This window comes from Dunckerocampus dactyliophorus, chromosome 2 (assembly GCF_027744805.1).
Source record: "Dunckerocampus dactyliophorus isolate RoL2022-P2 chromosome 2, RoL_Ddac_1.1, whole genome shotgun sequence".
In the NCBI taxonomy this organism is placed as follows: Eukaryota; Metazoa; Chordata; class Actinopteri; order Syngnathiformes; family Syngnathidae; genus Dunckerocampus; species Dunckerocampus dactyliophorus.
Window position 1 is genome coordinate 42,855,499 of NC_072820.1, and position 20,474 is coordinate 42,875,972.

General features: G+C 40.3%; 2 protein-coding genes and 3 non-coding genes across 6 annotated transcripts; 3 read left to right on the forward strand and 2 right to left on the reverse strand.

Moving 5' to 3' along the window:
• Positions 1-3,041: 3,041 nt before the first annotated feature.
• On the forward strand, positions 3,042-3,114 carry trnar-ucg (transfer RNA arginine (anticodon UCG)). Its single transcript has one exon. It is a non-coding gene; the product is annotated as a tRNA-Arg (tRNA).
• A 138-nt stretch (positions 3,115-3,252) lies between these two features.
• Positions 3,253-3,324, forward strand: trnam-cau (transfer RNA methionine (anticodon CAU)). The gene has a single exon. It is a non-coding gene; the product is annotated as a tRNA-Met (tRNA).
• Positions 3,325-3,780: 456 nt separating this feature from the next.
• On the reverse strand, positions 3,781-4,958 carry mrpl58 (mitochondrial ribosomal protein L58). Its single transcript, XM_054768136.1, has 6 exons — positions 4,789-4,958; positions 4,620-4,644; positions 4,480-4,539; positions 4,308-4,390; positions 4,060-4,229; positions 3,781-3,926 (listed from the first exon to the last, which is right to left on the reverse strand). Exons 1-6 carry the CDS (start codon positions 4,954-4,956, stop codon positions 3,851-3,853), a joined length of 582 nt encoding a protein of 193 aa, XP_054624111.1. The 5' UTR covers positions 4,957-4,958; the 3' UTR covers positions 3,781-3,850.
• Positions 4,959-5,132: 174 nt separating this feature from the next.
• On the reverse strand, positions 5,133-5,204 carry trnaq-cug (transfer RNA glutamine (anticodon CUG)). The gene has a single exon. It is a non-coding gene; the product is annotated as a tRNA-Gln (tRNA).
• A 225-nt stretch (positions 5,205-5,429) lies between these two features.
• On the forward strand, positions 5,430-20,472 carry daglb (diacylglycerol lipase, beta). 2 transcript variants are annotated; one of them, XM_054763896.1, is made up of 16 exons: positions 5,430-5,498; positions 5,918-6,105; positions 8,114-8,265; positions 8,527-8,701; positions 8,771-9,038; positions 11,832-11,954; positions 12,034-12,161; positions 12,247-12,373; positions 12,477-12,560; positions 14,736-14,813; positions 14,881-14,961; positions 15,067-15,194; positions 17,499-17,567; positions 17,728-17,800; positions 17,896-18,149; positions 19,551-20,472. In XM_054763896.1, the coding sequence occupies exons 2-16, from the start codon at positions 6,011-6,013 to the stop codon at positions 19,723-19,725; spliced, it is 2,010 nt and encodes a 669-aa protein (XP_054619871.1). In that variant the 5' UTR covers positions 5,430-5,498; positions 5,918-6,010; the 3' UTR covers positions 19,726-20,472. The 2 variants fall into 2 exon arrangements, with proteins under 2 accessions (XP_054619871.1, XP_054619880.1); XM_054763905.1 differs by lacking the exon at positions 5,430-5,498 and adding an exon at positions 5,505-5,674.
• Positions 20,473-20,474: the final 2 nt, after the last annotated feature.

Genomic DNA, 20,474 nt, shown 5'->3' on the forward strand with positions numbered 1-20,474 from the left:
TGAAAAGAATGTGATTAATGGTCCCACTAAATGCTTAAAAGATGCTGCCTCGGAGAAACGTTACAATCTTTGCATATGGTTATTTTTCACAATGCCTTGGCTCAGAGTCTACTCCTTGAAACAAGTGTTCGAGTCATGTGCTGTCGTAATGTCTCGTGAGTCGGTACTTTACGACTATCCTTATACTAAAGCGCCTAGCCCCATAAATGGCAAAAACTTTTTCGCAAGTAACATTTTAATGTTGACACCATTTTGCTTTTAACAACGGGATCTCATGTGTATATCATCTTTATCTAGCACTTGCAGCCTTACTAGGTGACCTAACCAACTTGTAACCTGTTTTCACAATGAAATACCCCTATGTGGGCGATTGCCTATGTACTGTATGAAGCTTTGCTACAATGAATGTTACGTTGAAAGCATACCCGTGCCCAGCATAACCTAAATTAGTCTGTAAAATAGTGAAGGACAGGTCTTTTTCTCACTGAAGTCTGATGATAAAATCAGACAAACCTCTCAAAGTGCAGTAGAGCAAGTGGATTCCTGTGATGTATCAACTCAAGTGCATTTTAAGTACATTAGTAGGGACAACTGTTCCTAACTTGTGTTTTTGTTTTATCTTTTGGATTTGGGACATGTTCGTACTTCGGCATTTGTATTTTTGGGAGAAACAGTGTACTTCTGTATTTCTTTACATTATTGTCTTCAACGTTTTTCCAGTGTTGTAGCTTGGTCCTAACACATCATGTTACGTGCTTTACTTTTTATGATCCAATATGTTCTGTATTAGTCCATTATTGTTCACATTAGATCCATGTTCCTATAATTGTCACTCAGTGAAAACCTGTTGGTAATAAAGCCTTACACTGCACTTGTCATTTAGAGGTGGGCGATACTGCAAATTTTGGTGTCAATTCCACTGAAGTTCATTCAGGGCCAGTATTGCTAAAAGAAATGCTGATCCTGGCAATTTTTTTACTTGAAATTTATCATTGAATGTCGGAATTTTGCCTCATTTGTTCAACAAATTAACAAATGCATTTATGTCCACAATACCGTATAAAACATACAAGGGTGAAAAGTGGCATTTCTTGCCATTTTCGGGCCCTGCTATTACAGCATGTGGTGCAACCCCAGGACATTGTTAGTGTTACGAACGGCCAAGGCCGTGATACAGAAATCCAAAATGCAGAGTCAAATACGTGTAACAGAAAGTCTAATACAAAAATGGATAACAAAACGTACAAAAACACCACAAGGAACAAAGTACAACAAAAATACCTGCGGACCTAGTCGCAGGAATAGTAACAAAAAACACTGCTAGCACTGAGAGCTGAGCAGGGAAAAATACAGGCATGTAATGAAAAGAGCTGCTAACAAAAACTAGCAGAAGTACCGCGAAAATACAACTACTGCTGAGAACAGGTAGAACAAGCAGGTAGGTAGGTACTTACAGGTGAGATGAGCGTGGGTCAGAAAGCCAAAAACAATGCACGAGAACAAGCTGTAAGGAGCTTAACAGGGTGTAGCAAAGGGACAATTTGGCACTGGACATGAGTAAACACATAGCTTAATTAGATCTGCTAATCAGTAGCAGGTGTAGACCATCAGCTCATCAAGGTGCTCAGGAGTGTGCTGCAACAGAGAAACAGTAGATGGCAGTAACGCAGCACACAATCCTGACAGTTAGGTGCACTCAATAGCAGAAGCAAGGAGCAGAAGTCCACACAAATGTGTCACAAGATCCAAAAAGGCAGGAATGCAAAGACTGGCTATATGCTGTAGCTAAAGGCTCACCAAAACACAATAATGCAGGCAGGAAACGTCCATGGCAAATGCAACAAATCCACACAACAGCAAACAATGAGGGGACTACAAGTAGCAGAGGGTCCCAACTAATAGCCTGATAAACAATTACCAACAGGTGCTTCTGCCAGCACTTCCCAGAATTTTATGAAACATTTGTAGAGGGCAGTGACGTTCTGCATGCTGGTTTTAAGAGCGGCACCAGAGTTTTCTTCTTGTTTCTTCAGATGCTATGGACCAATCTGCGTCTCTTATTCCAACACTCGCCAGCTTTCTCACCCAATCAGCTGCGCTTCTGTCCATCTTTCGCCAATGTATCCAACATTTGGCGAATGAGAGAGCGCCTACCTGCTTCCGGCTTTGTTAGCATATGTCAACATTTAACCAATCACGTGCGTGTGTACAATTAAATACGCTGCCACGTCAATATTTGACGCTCACAATGTCTAATATTGCACGTCATGTATTCCTAAACTTTTCACAAACGTTGCATCATAATTAGAATTCAAATGTTGCCAGCACAAGCACAAAGTGTATTACTAGTCAATACTTATGAGCCGCACAAGTTCGACGTCGAGTTGAACTGGGGCAAATACTGTATTTATATGTATGTTGCCGCGTCGACTTTGACAGTAAATACAGCTACAGATGCCGAGTGTCGTCATCGTTCGTGATTGGTTAAATGTTGAAATATGATAATAAAGCCGGAAGCAGCGAAGCGCTCTCTCATTGGCCAAATGTTGTATATATTGGCGAAAGATGGACAGAAGCCGAGTTGATTGGGTGAGAAAGTTGGAGATAGTTGGAATAAGGGACAGTGATCCCTTTGGGTCCATATCACCCAAATGTTGAAAATGTTGCCCGAATCAGCGCTCTCGTATGGAAAGAAATTTCCATGCTGAGCAAGGCCCGAGTAGGAGAACCAATGATTGTTGTCAGTTTTTCATGCGGTTCTGCAATATGCATTTGCCTGTCAGTTATTAATTGCTCTGCGTTGAATAAAAATAAATGTCTGACTTGTTTACAGTCATTCTGACGTTTTATTATTCAGCTAACATTACGATATGCTATATCGTTTGCTCACATGGGTTTGAGTTATGTACAGAAAAGTAGGGTACAATTGTTATTGTATATAAATTAGTCTACATCAATCAGGTCAATTAGGATGGACCCAAATATAAACACCTTCACTTGTAACTATCACTATAAATTCTTTTGGAACAACGTTCCTCAATGACCGCGTGGCCTAATGGATAAGGCGTCTGACTTCGGATCAGAAGATTGAGGGTTCGAGTCCCTTCGTGGTCGAACTTTTAAGTCAGCGACACACTCAAGTGTATTTTGCCGTAATTCGGAGGTCTGTTTTAATATAAATATTTACAAAGCTTTTAGTTTATATCGCATTTCCTAAAATATTAAATCTGATGGCCCACCCAACCTGTGCGAAGCAGAGTGGCGCAGCGGAAGCGTGCTGGGCCCATAACCCAGAGGTCGATGGATCGAAACCATCCTCTGCTATTTTGTTGCATTACTGTTTGGGATCTGTACATTTTAAAATATTTTATTGTTCAAAATTTGTATACAGACTTCCGCCCCCCGCAGGATAAATTAGTTCTGGTACAATATAAAATGGCTAATTAAGATATTCAAATATATCCCAACTGGCTGTATCAAGGAGAAACAACTTGCTTATTTTCAATTTTATGGTCAGATCATCTTTTAAATATTTCTGAATATACCAACATGAGCACTTACTTTTAGCAAATTAAAATTTGCCCCTAGAATTGCATTTTAGTTTATAGTTTTCGAATGTTTGTCTACAATTTAATATAGCTGGTATTGAGGAGAATTTAGTTATAAAAACAAATATGGTTGCAATGACAAGTAATTCATTAAAAATTGTAAGAGTATGCACTGTTTTTGGTACTATTGCGAGCCATTCCATTGGGTAGGGAGAAAGATTGATAACATGGATAGTTTTCAAAACATTTTTATTACAAAGAACTTCATTAGTACAAATAAATACATTAATACATCAATGGAACTACAGTTGCCTGCTCTGCTTGGTAGCTGAATGAATCTTCTTCTGTTTGATTCGTTCCTTGTTTCTTTTATCAAGCCTGCAAAAAATGGTTCCCATCTAAGATATTTACTGACAAAAGCATGACAATTTGCATATTTCACCAAAGTGTGTGTGATACTCTTCACAGTTGGTCTCTGTATGAGGAAATACTGTATGTTGAGCTCTCTTACCTGGATGCCCTGAGGGCGATATCTTCTGGTGTGGCTTCATGTGGCTTTTCGCTAGCCTCGGCAATAATGGCAGAGATCTTCTGCAAACAATCACTGAAGTTTCTCTGCTGGCTCCTGCTCACCTCTGAGGTTACCAGCAACTCGCCAGCCTTGTTGATACGGTTTCTGTTCTGCACCACAAAGCAAAGGTATTGCACATTTTTAGCATAATTTGCACGTGGATATTGAAAGCATTATTGCAAACTAACCTTTTCCAGGATTTTCTGTCGAACGTCTTGAGGGATCCAGTCTGCTGCTAATACACTGAATCTGATCTCTGCTTTTGTGTTGACTGTGGGTTTAATAAACAGGCAATGTCAATTTTACAATAATAATCAATTATTGTCATTATTTATCTTTCAAAACGAAACTTTTAAGTACCTTTATTGACATGCTGACCACCGGCGCCACTACTTCTGCAGTAAGACACAGTCAGACGGTCTGAAGAAAACAAAGAGAAACCGAAAAGAGGAACGAATTACTTTGTTTTTATCTTAGTTGATACATTTTTGACTACTTACCCAGTGGAATGTGCACTTGGGTATCCTAAAAAGTTCAAAAGAAAGAACCAAATCAAGTTTGAGTCATTTGTATTATCATATCTTTATAGAACACTACATTCAGACCATTGTTTAAATTAGCCGTATGACATTGGTAGTACGTAGTAAACCGCAATTTATAATAACTAACCAGCAGCTCATTGTCGGTGCTCCGGGTTCCATAGCCTGCGTTCGGTTGTAGAGTGTCGTTTAATAGATTTATTCGACCATTCCCATGTTTTAAAGGCTGCGGAATAATTACATTTGCACAAACATTACCACACAGAACATAACAGCGTCTCGCCATGTAGGCCGCCATGATGTTATGACGTCACGGAGGTTTGCCGAACCGCTTGTAGGCGAGCTTAATGCTATCGTGTGATTCGCCCGATGATGCGAGTCGAGCACTTCAATTGAGAATTATTAAATGATTAGCATAATATTCAAATAATACTTTAGCATAAAGTATTAACTTGCCGGAGACATTTAAAATTAAGGTTCCACCGAGATTTGAACTCGGATCGCTGGATTCAGAGTCCAGAGTGCTAACCATTACACCATGGAACCCTCATTAGTGCGCCACAAAATTATGTTCAACATATAATAATGATATATTACGTACGCTACACAAAAAGCGATTTTAAATGGAATTCATCTGAAAAATTGAAGTTTTGATGGAACAGTTCCAGCACAGTTGCGTTCATTTTAAAGAGTTTCAAAATAATTATTCGCCGGGCGGGGAAGCCATGGTCATTGGGCGTTACCAAAAAGGAAAACCTCAAATGCGGAACTCTTTTACTACTCTTTGTTGCAGAGGGTCGTCATAACCAGCGGGATGGATATGGATTGTGGACAAAACAAGTCAGTTTTTTTGTTCCTAATACTAGTTATGGTTAATTCCTTGAAGTAAATTAATGCGCCATTTGCAAATCGCCCGAAATAACTATCTTGTTTGTCGATTAGCAACATCTTCTTGGAATAGACTTATTTTTAGTATTAGCAGATCGCCAGTCTAAGAAGCTAGTCACGTAACATCAGTAAGTCCTTTAACACATTTTAACCACCTTAATATCATTACTATTTTATGTCAGCTATACAGGCAGTTGGTCAGTATTAATTGGTCGCATACTGCCACCTCCATCTAAACGTTATAGCTGTAACGTTTTGGTTAACATGACCTGATCACAATGTTATGTGTTATCTTGTAAATGGCGTGCACAGACAGATCCAGTTGCAACAGAGGAATTGTACAATGTAGCAACATTGTTTCTTCCCCCCAGGAAGTTGAGCCATGAATGGACTGAAGCGCCAGCTGAAGAGATTTGGTAGCAGTGAGTCACCACCTGTCAGAATTTCATCTTTTTAATCCCAAAATGCCTGGAATGGTGGTTTTTGGTCGTCGCTGGGGAATCGCCAGTGATGACCTTGTTTTCCCTGGCTCATTTGAACTGTTCGTCCGTGTAGTTTGGTATGTATGATTCGAAATTATTTTTTTTTCACTTTTGTAACCTCATTGTTGCAATTGAGCCGTTTTAATACTGCTATTCTAACCATTCACCTTTTCCACATTTTTTTTTAACGTTACAGCCTTATTCCACATTGAATTCAACTTATTTATTTCCCTCAAACTCTACACACAAATACCTCATAATGACAATGTGAAAAGAATTTTTGCATGTTTATTCAAATAAAATATGTACCTGTTCACAGCTTTTGCGCACTACAATTGATGCACCTTTGGCAGGAATTACAATCTCAAGTATTAGTATTTATTTAATAGGATGCCACAAGCTTGGCACGCCTATCTTTGGGTAGTTTCGCCCATTCCTCTTTGCAGCACCTCTCAAGCCCCTTTTGTGTCTTGCAGTAGCACTATCCTCTGACAGTCAACTTTGTTACAATCTGGCTTCAAAACATTGGAGGAACACCTGTATCCTCTTGGACGGCTAACTGGGAGAACCCAACGGCTTGTGGAGCAGCAAAGCTGTGCACCACCGCTAGTCGCTTTAGAGGGAGATTGAGACAACTGTCGCGGTAGAGTGATGACTAGGCTAAAGGCTAGACAGTCACTGATTCCATCTGTTCTCCTATTAACCATCTTGCAGTATCATTTATTAGTGATGAGTACCTACAGTGGTGTGAAAAAGTGTTTGCCCCTTTCTTGATTTATTTTTTTTGCATGTTTGTCACACTTAAATGTTTCAGATTATCAAACAAATGTAATATTAGTCAATGACAACACAACTGAACACAAAATGCATTTTTTTTAAATAAAACTTTCAATTATTAAGGGGGAAAAAATCCAAACCTACATGGCCCTTTGTAAAAAAGTGATTGCTCTCCAAATCGAATAATTGGTTGGGCCACCCTTAGCAGCAACAACTGCAATCAAGCATTTGCGATAACTTGCAATGAGTCTTTTACAGCGCTGTGGAGGAATTTTGGCCCACTCATCTTTGCAGAATTGTTGTAATTCAGCCACATTGGAGGGTTTTCCAACATGAAGCGCCTTTTTAAGGTCATGCCACAGAATCTCAATAGGATTCAGGTCAGAACTTTGACTAGGCCACTCCAAAGTCTTCATTTTGTTTTTCTTCAGCCATTCGGAGGTGGACTTGCTGGTGTGTTTTGGATCATTGTCCTGCTCCAGAACCCAAGTTGGTTTCAGCTTGAGGTCATAAACAGATGGCCGGACATTCTCGGAAGAAAGCAGAATTCATGGTTCCATTTATCACAGCAAGTCTTCCAGGTCCTGAAGCAGCAAAACAGCCACAGACCATCACACTACCACCACCATATTTTACTGTTGGTTTGATGTTCTTTTTCTGAAATGCGGCGCTACACCCACCTTTCAGCTCAAGTTCAACTTTTGTCTCGTCAGACCTCAGAGTATTTTCCCAAAGGTCTTGGGGATCATCAAGATGTTTTCTGACAAAATTGAGACAAGCCTTAATGGTCTTTTTCTTCAGCAATGGTTTTCATCTTCGAACTCTGCCACAAAGGCCGTTTTTGCCTAGAGTCTTTCTTATGGTGGAGTCATGAACACTGACCTTAACTGAGGCAAGAGGCCTGCAGTTCTTTGGATGTTGTTGTGGGGTCTTTTGTGACCTCTTGGATGAGTCATTGCTGTGTTCTTGTGGACATTTTGGTTGGCCGGCCACTCCTGGAAAGGTTCACCACTTTTCCACGTTTTCGCCATTTGTGGATAATGGCGCTCACTGTGAGGGAGGGGTCATTTATTCACACTCCTGTAAGTGTGTGAAGCATAATATTTCAGCAGTTTTATGGGTGCTTCCTCTAGTCTTGGGACATAATCCCCACAAACATTGGGGGTTTGCTATATTGTGTTTTGAATTTTGAGTGGGGAAAAAGTAATTTAAACCATTGTGGAGTAAGGCTGTAACAAATGTAAAATATGTAAAAACACGGAATACTTTCCAGATGCACTTTATATTTTTGCTGATGTTTTCATTTAGGTGGATTGGCACCTTGATCCTGTACACCTACCACAAGGGTAATTTTGATTGCAACGGGAAAGGTGTTCTTCACATCTACCTGGTTGGGCTGTTGGTGGTGCTGGCACTCATCATCATGTCGCTGTGTGTCATTGTTTATGTCAGCGCTCAAGGTAAATATCGTATGCTGTCATTTTGAAAGAGGTCACCAAAATAATTGCTGTAGAAGTGATAATACTCTAGGTTAACCATTGTTCAACAATAAAAAACACCTAAAACTGCTGTGTCCAAAGGTTAGATAGCGCAGTACTTCAAATGATATATGACAACCTGTCATGTTCTGTCTTCTTGTTCTTTAGGATTATTATTACTAAACATATATGAGGCAATTTGTGGCCGTTAAATTTGCTCAACCTGCATCATTGTGTCTGAAGGTACCATTACAAACCCTGGGGCACGGCGCTCCATGCCTGCACTGATGTACCTGCGAGCTCTCCTGTACATCCCCGAGCTTGTGTGGGCCTGTCTGGGAGCTGTCTGGGTGTCCGATGACGGCAAAGGTTGTGACCCGGCGACCGTGGGTGCTGTCATCGCAGCAGTGGTTGCCAGGTAGGAGTGTTTGCCATGCAGTTCATAGTTTCTGCAGTTGTTTACCGCTTGTACTTCATGTCACAACAGTTGGATCATACTCCTCTTCACGGCTCTGGGTGTCGTATTTGTCTTTGACCCACTGGGCAACCCCCGTCCCCTGCCTGCTGCCATGGAGCCACTGGGAGTACGACACTTGGAGAGCAGCGGGGGAACTCAGTTCCTCTCCACAGCACGCTCAATCGCCGTCAAGGTGTGGGAGAGCAGGATTCGACTGTTGTGCTGTTGCCTGCCGCAGGACGAAAGCCACAGAGCAGCCTTCTCCAGCATTTCACAGCTTGTCAGTGGATTCTTCTCAGTAAGGGTCACCTTCTCTTTTTTTACACCACTCACTCAGCGAGCAGGTTTAAAGAGGAAATTATGGGATGATGGGAAATTATTCATTTTCATATAATTGTTTTTGAAAATTATTTACTGTAGTTGCTGGCAGCAAATGGCAGCATGTCAGGCACTGTTGCGATTATTTTGGCGCACTACTGCTCACATCAAAGCACAAGACGCTTATTTTGTCAGCCTAGCCCCCCTGTTTTGACACAGATTTCCACATTGTGTGTCAGAATCAATCTTTTTGTTCAACCCCACGGCCAAGAAAGGCACAGGAAATGAGGCTTTTAGCATCGCCCCGCTGTTTTCCTGCTTTTCATGCAAAGATCAGCACTCGCAAACATCATGCATGTTTTTTGATGACCCGTGTGTGTGTGTTATAAAGCGTACGAATGTGCATCTATCGCTGGCACGAAATAAAACCAACACCTGTAAGTCGATAAGTTCATGTTCTGTTGATGACTTAAGGTTTAAACACATACAACCAAAAAGATCACTTTTACCCATTTATACTGTATACCCACATTGAAGCCAGAGTTTTCGAAAAGCTCACTTTTCGAGGACAGAAGTTCCTATTTTCTTTTAGATTTTGAGTCCTGATTTCCATAAATAATCCCACGGTCATCAGCGGTAACGTATCATGCAAAGCAGTTAATCAGTCTGCCTATCAGAATCTTCCTCTTTTGCCAGCATTGTGCCCCCTTTTTTTCTGCAGGTTTTTGCACATTTTGGCTCAAAATCAATCCACATTTTAAAAGAAAAGCCCATCCAGACCATCTGCAGCACATCTTGCAAAGCCAACCTTTAATATAACATGAAATTATATCATATAAATTGTCCATCCATTTTCTGTACTGCTTGTCCTCATAATATAAGTTATGATTTCAATGAAATAAGCTGATCACAAACAGCTGTAAAGCAGAAGACTTTCAGATCAAATTAATAAAATAAAATGAAACGTGACTACTGTGATAGTGTGACCCGCTTATGTCGACACCCCTCAATTGTCTGACTTAAGTCGACACAGGTGGTTGCGACATAACCGAAACTGACCATTGCTTGCACATTTGCTCGTGACTTTGTCCAGAGATACAAGGTGTCCCAAAAAAATCAGCAGAATATCAGCAGCATAATATTGTTATTTTATTCCCACAATATAACTTTTTCCCCAAGCAAATTTTCCAAAAACTACAACTTTATTTTGTTTTGTTTGTTTCTCATAATATTATGACGTAAAAATATTTAAAAAAATAAATTTTTTCAATATTTCACCTCTGTGCTACTAAAAGGGCACCATTTTTTTCTCTGTTATGAGTTTATTCTCTTAAAATTGCCACATTTTTTCTTGTTAGAATATGACTTTTTCTCTTAATGTTGTGACAATGACAGCATTTTTTCCATTTCTGCTGCTTTTTAAACATTTCCAACTATTTCAACTTTCTTCATGTAAATTTTCTATACACCATAATATTATGACTTTATTTTTGTAGCATTATAACTTCTCCCCCAACCCAATTTTCCAAAAATGTGAAACTTTTTATTTGTTTTGTTTCTCATAATATCACAGCTTTCCTTAATATTTCAACTTCATTTCTCTCATAATACAGCATTATTCTCATAAAATTACGACTTATTCTCATCAGACACAAATTTTTTTCTCTTAATATTTTGACATTGTTCCTGTAAAATTACTGATGATTTTTCAGTTTTTGCTGCTGTTGGTATTTTTAAACATTTTTTCTTGTTGAATTACCGTAAAGCACTGTGTATAAACCGCACTTTTTTTCCACCTCCTAAGAAGCAAAAAATCGGGGTGCGGTTTATACACGATGACAGGTCTGTGACCAGACTCGGACTGAAAAATAATATCAGACAACGCTTCTACAACGCTTCAGCGGAAGATCACTTGTACTACAAGCCCGGTCACACCGCCTGAACTTTGCTGTAGCGTTCCTGGAGCAGTGAAAAAAATCACTGCTCGTTCACCAGCGTTTAACAGAAGTTGGACCCCGTTAAGGCAACGCCGCCCTCCTGCCGCTCCGAAAGTTTTGAGCTGCACAAAATATTACGAGCGGCCAATTTTCCGCCACGGCAAAGTTCATCACCGCTCCAACAACGCCCAGTCAAAGTTTGGCGCCGCTAGACGCAAGTTCGTGGACGCTTGGGTCCGCTAGGCCAGAATTTGACTATAAATACAGTCAGAAATTGACCAGAAGGGCATTTGGGAAGCCGTCTGTGGGTCAGACAGTTGCTTTGACTTTAGCGCTCTCTGCTGTACAGTTGCTGAAAATGCTTGTGTATGCTTGAATAAACGTTGGAGTTTATTCAAATTCACACTGAAGCAATGCAGCATTATGTAATTCCATTGCAGATGAATTGATGGACGGCAGATTTCTCCTTTCTTCTTCTTTTTGAAATTGTTTAGTACCTTTTACGCATGTTGATTTGAGATGAAAGAGTTGGCAAGCATTTATGAACTAAAAAAATGTTTTTCCCCGCCGTGAGCCTGAAAATGGGGGTGCGGTTTATACACGGTGCTTTACGGTATATTTATAGAATGTGCCACAGGGCCACTAAAAAAGAGCCGTGCCACACTTTGAACACCACTGTTGGAGCTGTATGTTGTACTGTATAATCATTTGTCCCTAAAAAAAAAAAAAAAATGTTCATATAAATCATAAAGGGTAAAAAAAATGATGTGCCATTCATTCTCTATGATGACTGTATATAAGCTTGTGACCATAGCTGTATGTGTGTGTTGCTGCAGGACACAGACTTGGTTCCCAGTGACATTGCTGCCGGTTTGGCTTTACTGCATCAGGAACAGGACAAGTTGGAGCGAAGCAGAGACCCCGATGTCATTGTCGATCACAGTCCGTCCTCTCCCATTGTATGTACTGGAGTCTCTCAACAGACAAGTCGCAATGATGTTAAGTTGGTACTTTTTCAACATGAATTCTAATTTGTAGGGAGAAGATTTGGAGGCAGAGTTGGACAAAGCAGCCCACTGTATGCAGTTTGCCGCCGCAGCCTATGGCTGGCCTTTGTACGTTTACTCCAACCTTCTTACTGGGCCCTGCAAACTCAGCGGAGACTGGTATGATGTGGTATTCTCTTCAATTCAATCCGCGGGATTAGCCTGCTAGCGCTGATTTGGTACTAAAGTAACACTTGTGTGCCAGCTGTAAGAGTCGCACAGCTGAGTATGACATTGTTGGGGGAGACCACCTTGGGTGTCACTTTTCCTCCATCCTGCAAAGCACCGGATTGCAGTACAGGGACTTCATTTATGTCAGCTTCCACAATCAGGTAAGAGTTCACAGGTTTTGTTATCATTACCATGACAACAACTTCAGGACGTTCTCCTGTCCTCTTGATGCCATTTGAACAACCTACCATGCATTTGTTGCAGATATATGAGATACCCTTCTTTGTGGCTTTGGATCATAAGCGGGAGGCGATTTTAGTGGCTGTCAGAGGAACACTGTCACTGAAGGTGAGTGGAGGGAAAGGTGTGGAATAAGATACAACATATGAATTGATTTGGGGTGTCACGAGACACTCTGTTCACGAGACAGGACACGAGATTGGGTCCGTGAGAACATTTTAACATTACTTTTAAGAAAAGTACAATGAAAAAAAAAAATATGATAATATATTGCGTTGTATTAATTTAATTTATACTACTTAACACTCTTCCGTGCTGTGTGTGTATGCTACTGGCGCCGCCTCCACCCACCGAGACAAAGAGCCTGTATGACTGACAAAAGGGCTCACTCCGTTCATGCGGTTGTTCTGTGGAACAAAGGCGCCAAGGTACTGAAACCAATGCACAGAGTGAATCCTCTTCCTGTCTATTAGGAGGCGAGAGATGAGGAAAAGAGACACACATGCACATGGCAATATACTGTATTGAGGCCAGCAAAAATATCCAGTTCACTTTCATTTATTGTGTGATTAATTAATTCATGAATTATTGTCTCATGCTTAGTGCCCCCGAGACATTTTTTTTTGTGAAAGAGAAATCTTGTCACGTTGTAATGTTATGAGATCTTGTGATATGCCTTCAATTGATTAAGAATTATATTTTTGAAGCGATGACATGCACTATTAGGCTCAAACCAGCAGAGGCACTGTTTTTTTTAAATTGAATTAATTACCGTAATTTCCGGTATATAAGCCGCTACTTTTTTCTCGTGCTTTGAACCCTGCGGCTCACACAGTTATGCGGCTAATTTGTGGTCGCGCTCTGGTCTCTTGTGTGCTTCGTAACAGCCATTTTGCGCTTTGTGCGCACGCCCTAATCATTATTGTTGTGTGATACCGCTGATTTCTTTTCCGATTTCATACTGAGTAAAATTCATGCTGGTATTGGCGATACCGATCCGATTGCATAGCTCATAAAATAAAGAATGTAAGACGTCAGAGTAATTTATTCATTAGTTTTAAACAACTGCATCCTTTTGACAAAACCTCAATGATTTAGTTACTTTTAACTACTGTATGTTCCTGTTAATGATATACATTACTTCAAATGACTTAAGTATCAAAGTATCGATATTTTGATTTGAGAATCGATTTTAGAGCCTGAAGATCTGGTATCGGAGGAATTTATTTTTCAGTATTGATCCGCACATAAAAACTTACCATGGAGAACATGTGGAGGCGTGCATGTGATGAGCGTCTTTCAGGTTTCAGGTTGTTGTGAGGTCCACTGTCGCCGGCAGGTTTCAGGGGAGCTGGACTGCTGTGTGCTGGGGAGGACAGCAGCACGGGCTCGGGGGCAGATTTGCCTCCGGGCGGGGTTGCTGCTGGTAGCAACAACAAAAGAAGAAGCAGAGAGACTGGCGGGGTGTGAGGGTGTGGTTCCGACACTGAAGGAGACGACTTTAGCGGTTTTAGTTCCCAGGAGGAGGATGAAGACAGCGATGAATGACTTTTCTAGTAGGCTACTATTTAACCAGCTGTTAAACAGTTTGCCACTGTTTGGAAAAGCTTACATACTGATGCGCTCTATAGTCCGGAAATTACGATAAACTACTTAGCAACTTGAAGAACATCATGTCAGCTATGATCCAACTCCAGGTAGCATTAGTCTGTTCAATATGACACTTCAAAACATTCGGTGACAGATTCATATTGTTTATTAGTATAATATAATATAATATTAAAATTCATAACAGTTAATTCATTTCTCATTAATTTTCCCTATCACAAAATTTTGACAATGGTGGCGAATTTTTTAAATGTTTATTTGATGTGGGCTCAGAAGAGAAGACCACCAAATTTGAGACATAGCCTTTAAACAGAAATAAATTCAAATTTCCTAAATAGATATTCAGACATCTTGTCCTGAAAAGAAAAATATTTATTAATTTTATTATTTATTATGTTATTTTATTATTTTTCTTTGCGATATTTTGAGATTATACTCTGTCCGGTTCACCTGTAGCGTTAAGTGTCGGCCCACCTTTTGTGCAGATGACCTTAAATAAAAATATACGGTCTATAAATAGCGATCACAGAGACCAAAATGTTGATCATGCAAAATAGAAGTGAGCACACACAGAATGAGTGACGCTTATTATACAAGCACATGTGTCTCAGTAAGTTATGGTGTTGACAGCCCTATTAGAATCAGTTTATGCCCATTTCACTGTTTGCCCTGCAGGATGTCCTGACAGACCTTTCAGCTGAATGTGAGAACCTACCCATAGACGGCGTGACTGGAGCCTGCTATGCTCACAAGGTACATTAAATTTATGATAACAAAATTAAAGCATGTGTTAAAGCATGTGTCTTTCTGGGTGTCGCAGGGCATCAGCCAGGCTGCATCTTACATCTACAGAAAGCTGGTCAACGATGGAATCCTGAACCAAGCTTTCTCCATCGCACCAGTAAGTAAACGTGACCTGCTGGTTCAGAACTTTCAGCTACTGCAAGAAATGATTGACTTTTCTTGTGATGAGATTCGTTAAGCGTGTGTTTGTATTGTGTTGTAGGAGTATAGGCTGGTAATCACTGGCCACAGTCTGGGTGCAGGTGCAGCAGCAGTGCTGGCCATCCAATTGCGCAACTCCTTCCCCACCCTGAAGTGCTACGCCTTTTCTCCACCAGGGGGACTCTTGAGGTGACACAGTCTGGCCCACTGGCATTGAATTATTAAGGGGTCACTGATGGTTTAGGACAGGGGTGAGGTCAGGCTGACTACTGAAACATTGACGAATTCGGGGGGCCATTTTGTGTTTTTAACTTGTCTTAAACCGGCTAAAGCCAACCCTAGTTTTGTGTAATAGGTGATAAAATGTATTATTATTAGTGTTATTAGTATACTTGTACAGTAAATTATTTTTTTTTCATGTTACATTGCGCGTTTTTCCTCGTTCTTTTCAACTTTTGCAGTTATTTTTTTTTATTTTGTACTTTTAATATAATTTTTGAATTTAACTATGCCCTCACTTTGTACACGCCTGCTCTAGGTGCATTCGTGGCATTGGTGTGTAGTACAGTAAACACTCAGAATTCAAATACAAATTATTTTTTTCGGAGATGTTTTTTTTTCCCTACATTTCTAATTAATTGAACATTTCACCACCATTAAAACTGTAAATACAGTCGAGCCCCGTTATTCTTTCCAAGAGGCGAATAATCTCACGCAACGCACTTTCTAAAAATACATTTAAACAATAAAACTTAAAAAAAATAACAGTAATTTTACAAAAATGATGAAATATTAACCCCTTAGTTTTTTCAAGAAAATATTCACAAAAATGATGAAATATTAACCCCTTAGTTTTTTCAAGAAAATATTCAGTTTTGAGATTCCTATTTCAAAAGGTTGGAGCTTGAAAATGGTTCGAGATAAAGACATACTGTAAATGAGAAAAATCATCAGTATGACCCAAAGTTTGTGATGGGAGTAAATTCACTAATTAAATTTGCATATTATGATGTCATCAGGCTCAGAAATTGTCAGATCCCTGTCTCCACGATACCCAACAGGCTCAACAAAATGTCTGATCCACTTGTGATACTCTTGAATCTTGAACACCACTGCTGCCTCCTCCGCTGTTTGTAGTGTATTTTCTAGCGCGACTGCCGCTTTTATACATTCCCGCTGCCCCACCTCACCATTAGCGGTGATTTGACCACCACGCACCGTACGTCTCACCTAGTTCTCCTGATGTATTTTAGGAGAAACGGTTTTAGACAAAATGAGGCTGAGATGAGAATGTCAAATTTGTCTTCTGAGCTGTAGAACTTTGAGCTTTGAGCAGTAAAATTGTCCTCTGGGACATCAAGGGGATCCCCTCCTTGCCACCTCGAACACGGTGAAGCTAAGCATCGACTCCAAAATGTGTTGTTTGTGGACTCTCATGGCGAACGGACTCGCTGTCGCCAGCACACGGGCGTTCGAACTCATTAAACTCCTAAACTTTGCATACAAAAAAGCCCACAAATGTTGCTCAGATTGAAGTTACCGCCATTTCCCGGTGTAAAATAGTATGTAACTACATAGTAGTAGTAGTAGTAGTATAATAACTACATGAGGCATCATATTTGTCTTTATGGCTTGTTAAATTCAGCATTGTTGCTTGTCACAATTGTACGACTTCGCCGCTTAAAGGGTTAAGAGTAAAGTTGACACTATTAAGAGGAAAAAATAGCACAGAGTTGAAAAATTCAAGGAAAACAATTCATAACATGAGAAACAAACACAACAAAGAAAAAGATTGCAATTTTTGGACGATTAAGTTTGACAAAAGTTATAATATTGCGATAATAAAATCAAAATATTATGAGAATAAAGTCATAATATTACGAGAAATAAACGTGCAAGAATTCAAACGATGCCCAACCCTACTGATACACAAAGCTGAGAAGCAGGCTGTATTTTCTTTAACTCTAAAAACCATCTCTGCATATCTATATGGGTTGGTTTGGAAAATGTTAAAGTGGCCCCCTCATCCTTTGATTTTTCAGTATGCGGCCCTAGGTGGAAAAGTTTTGGACACCGTTGCGCTAAATCCTATAATCTGCCTCACAGTTATTAAATGCGACGGTTTACACATTAAGAAACAATCACAGGCATACAGTATTTTACTTACAAAACAGTTACATAACATCACATTTTGTCAAAGCATCTTCCTGCTGCCATCAAACCGCGCACTCAATGTAATTATTGACAATTTAAAGCAGGGAAAAGACATCCGCAAATATGTGGAGGAGTGAATGGCGAACCGCAAATAGTTGGGAGTCTACTGTACTGAGCAGATCATGTTTAGCAAAGTCATTGTCAAGCAAGAGCAACATATACTGTAGCTGTTCTTATTTATAAAACATAAAAACATCAACATGTGTATGTATACAATTAGAGTGTCTGCTGAGAGAGACTATTAAAAGTTTTCCTGTCTTATATTCATTGTATGTGCAGCAAGGCCTTAACTGACTACTCCAAGGATTTTGTGGTCTCCGTCGTTCTAGGAAAGGACCTGGTTCCACGGTAGGTGTTTGTATTTTTTAACTGTATTTTTCAATGTACTTTGTCATTATCTGGATGAAATATGAGTTAAAATCACTCCTGTGTAATTCTGTCACGTGCATATATACTTATTTCCACATTATTGTCCACTCTTTTCACCATGTCTTTATTCCATATACAGATTGAGTCTTCCCAATATGGAGGATCTGAAACGAAAAATACTCAAGATAGTCTCAAACTGCAATAAACCCAAAGTAAGTGAGTCTTGTTACCCGTGCTTGTTCCACAATGCCCGCCAAACTCACTTGTTGTGCCATTATTTCCACGTACTGCCCTGTACATGTTGCAGTACCGCATCCTGCTGAAGGGATGCTGGTATGAACTGTTTGGTGGAGACCCAGACGACTTCCCTTCCGAGATGGAGAACAAAAGGGAGCAGGAGCTCAGTCAGCCACTTCTTGGCGAGGAATCACTTTTGATCCGCCATTCGTCGTCCTATCAGAGCTTGGCGTCGGACGACTCACCTGTCCACACTGCGACGCACTTACCTCTCTTCCTGCCCGGCCGTGTTCTGCATATCATCGAAGACGGGCCGACACGCAGGTTTGTCGCAAATATATCAATGCTATAGCTGTTGATTTATTTACTCCAATTGACATATACGGTACCCTGCCTGTCAAAAGTTTGGACACACTTCCTCATGCTGTTGGATGAGAAACTGTGTCCAAACTTTTGACTGGTGCTGTACATTGTACAGTGGAAGCTCCGAATTATAAGGAAATACAAATTATGGGAAAAATTTGCCTCGAATGTGCAAACATGTAGAGGAGTACAAGAGCTCTGTGAACATCCTAAGGTAGGGGTGTCCAAAATGCAGCACCAGGGGCCATTTTTGGCCAGCAGCTTGATATTTGTCTGCTCTGCATATTCTGAAAACCCAAATTATTGCATTATACCATTACAAATTACACAAATTTGCTGTGCCACCAATACCCCAAAGCTGAGACATGAAAATGGCATGTTTCCTTCCTTACTATTAATTTTAAGATAACAAAAGGGACCATAAATTGACATTAATAAATACACCCCTGTGCAGCACGTCCAAATCTTTCTTGTGAATTAAAGGCGAGTACATAGATTATTATTTCTAACTTTTAATATGCACGGTTAAGTAACCTTTACACTTTTTTGGCATTTAAGAATGTTAAAAAGTGTGACGCATTAACTTGACTCGTATACGATACGCCTACGCTAGTTAAACAGTAGTCTACCAGAAAAGTCATTAATCTTTGTACTCCTCCTCCTGGGAACTAAGACTACTGAAGTCGTTTTCTTCAGCGTCAAAATTGAACACCTTCATAATTCGTTCGTCACACCCTTTGTCAGTCTCTCTCTCTTGAGTTGTCGCTCTCGGTGTCACTTTCGTCTGGAGGCACATTAACCCTTTAGCTTTAGCTATCCTCTTCATTATAAAGACAGAACCCTGCGATCCTACCTCTACTCAATGTTCCCAGCGTCACTCGTTAGCGCCGATGATGAGACGTGAGAGAGGCTTGTTTTAATCCGAGTTCAACAGCCACTGCGGTCCAAGCAGAAGCTGTTGCAAATTTACACTTGATCAAACTTACTTAAGATTTGTCAGATCAAATCACGATAACTGCGTAAGACTTTAAAACGTGATATTAGCGTCCACTTCTACATCTGTACCATTTTGGCTTGCATCTTGGGACTGCAAGATGGAACTTACTTACTTACTTACTTACCTACTGCCCAGCTTTGGGCATAGGCCATGAACAAAGGCTCTCTAGTTATCGTGGTCCTGGGCCAACTTCTCCACCTGTCTCCATGTAAGGCCAGACCTCTTCACATCAGCATCCAGGTCACATTGTTGTGTTTAGGATGAGGAACATTGTTTCAAATATGAATGAATAGGAGATTGGCCAGCGACCGCAGTCACATAAACATGACCACAAATATGTCATGAAATATCTTCTTCTCTTCTAGATCCTGTATATCCCAGGTTCGTTACCGTGCTGAGTGGTCCAATGAAATGGCATTCCGCAGTATTTTAATCAGTCCGAGGATGCTTGCGGATCACATGCCTGACATTGTGCTGCGAGCTCTCAACAGTCTGACCGGCGACAAGCCCTACTCCCTTGGCCAGCACAACGTTGTCTGAATGTACCACACAAACAGGCCTGTCTCTGCTTCCAGACTTGACTCAAACATTTAACCCCATTCAGTTTGTAAAGATGTGTGTGTGTGTGTGTTTTTTTTTTTAAACATGCTCATGCTCTCTGTGCCCCATCATGCCCATTTTTTACCAGCAAACTTTGGAAACTCCACTGTAGTTGGTGCATTTAACCACATAGGGGTTCTTTTTTATGTTGCACTTTTAATTATTTGATTTAAATAATGCTACATTTCCATGTCTTGTGTTGCTCTGTGAGTCGTGATGGCATGATCTTTGAATGTGCATTGTGTACAATATTTGACTGTGTATTAATGTGTGTTTGTTTGTGGTGTATTGCCGCTGGAGGCTGGCTGCCCCCACCCTCTGCTCATTCAAAGTGACTTCCTTGTTGGTTGGGAATGATCATGGATGAGAAGTTAGTAGGCGTAATGTATACCTGAAAATGTGTCTTTGTACAGAAGTCAGGATTGGTGTTGTCCTGTTCAGGATGAACAGTGCCTAAGCGTTATGAGAAAGTGAGTCAATGGGATTGTTTGTACAGACAAAAGGCTGCGGAACTTTCAGTTTGTTGACACAAACAGGAGAAATTGTACTAAATCATCTTTGAAACTGACATGCCATGGGTTTTTTAGACCCAAAGAAAAAACATGCAGTATTAAAGTTTGAATTTTACATTATAAACATCATGCATTGAAGCAAATAAATGCTTTTGTCCATTGTAGTCTGTACCATAT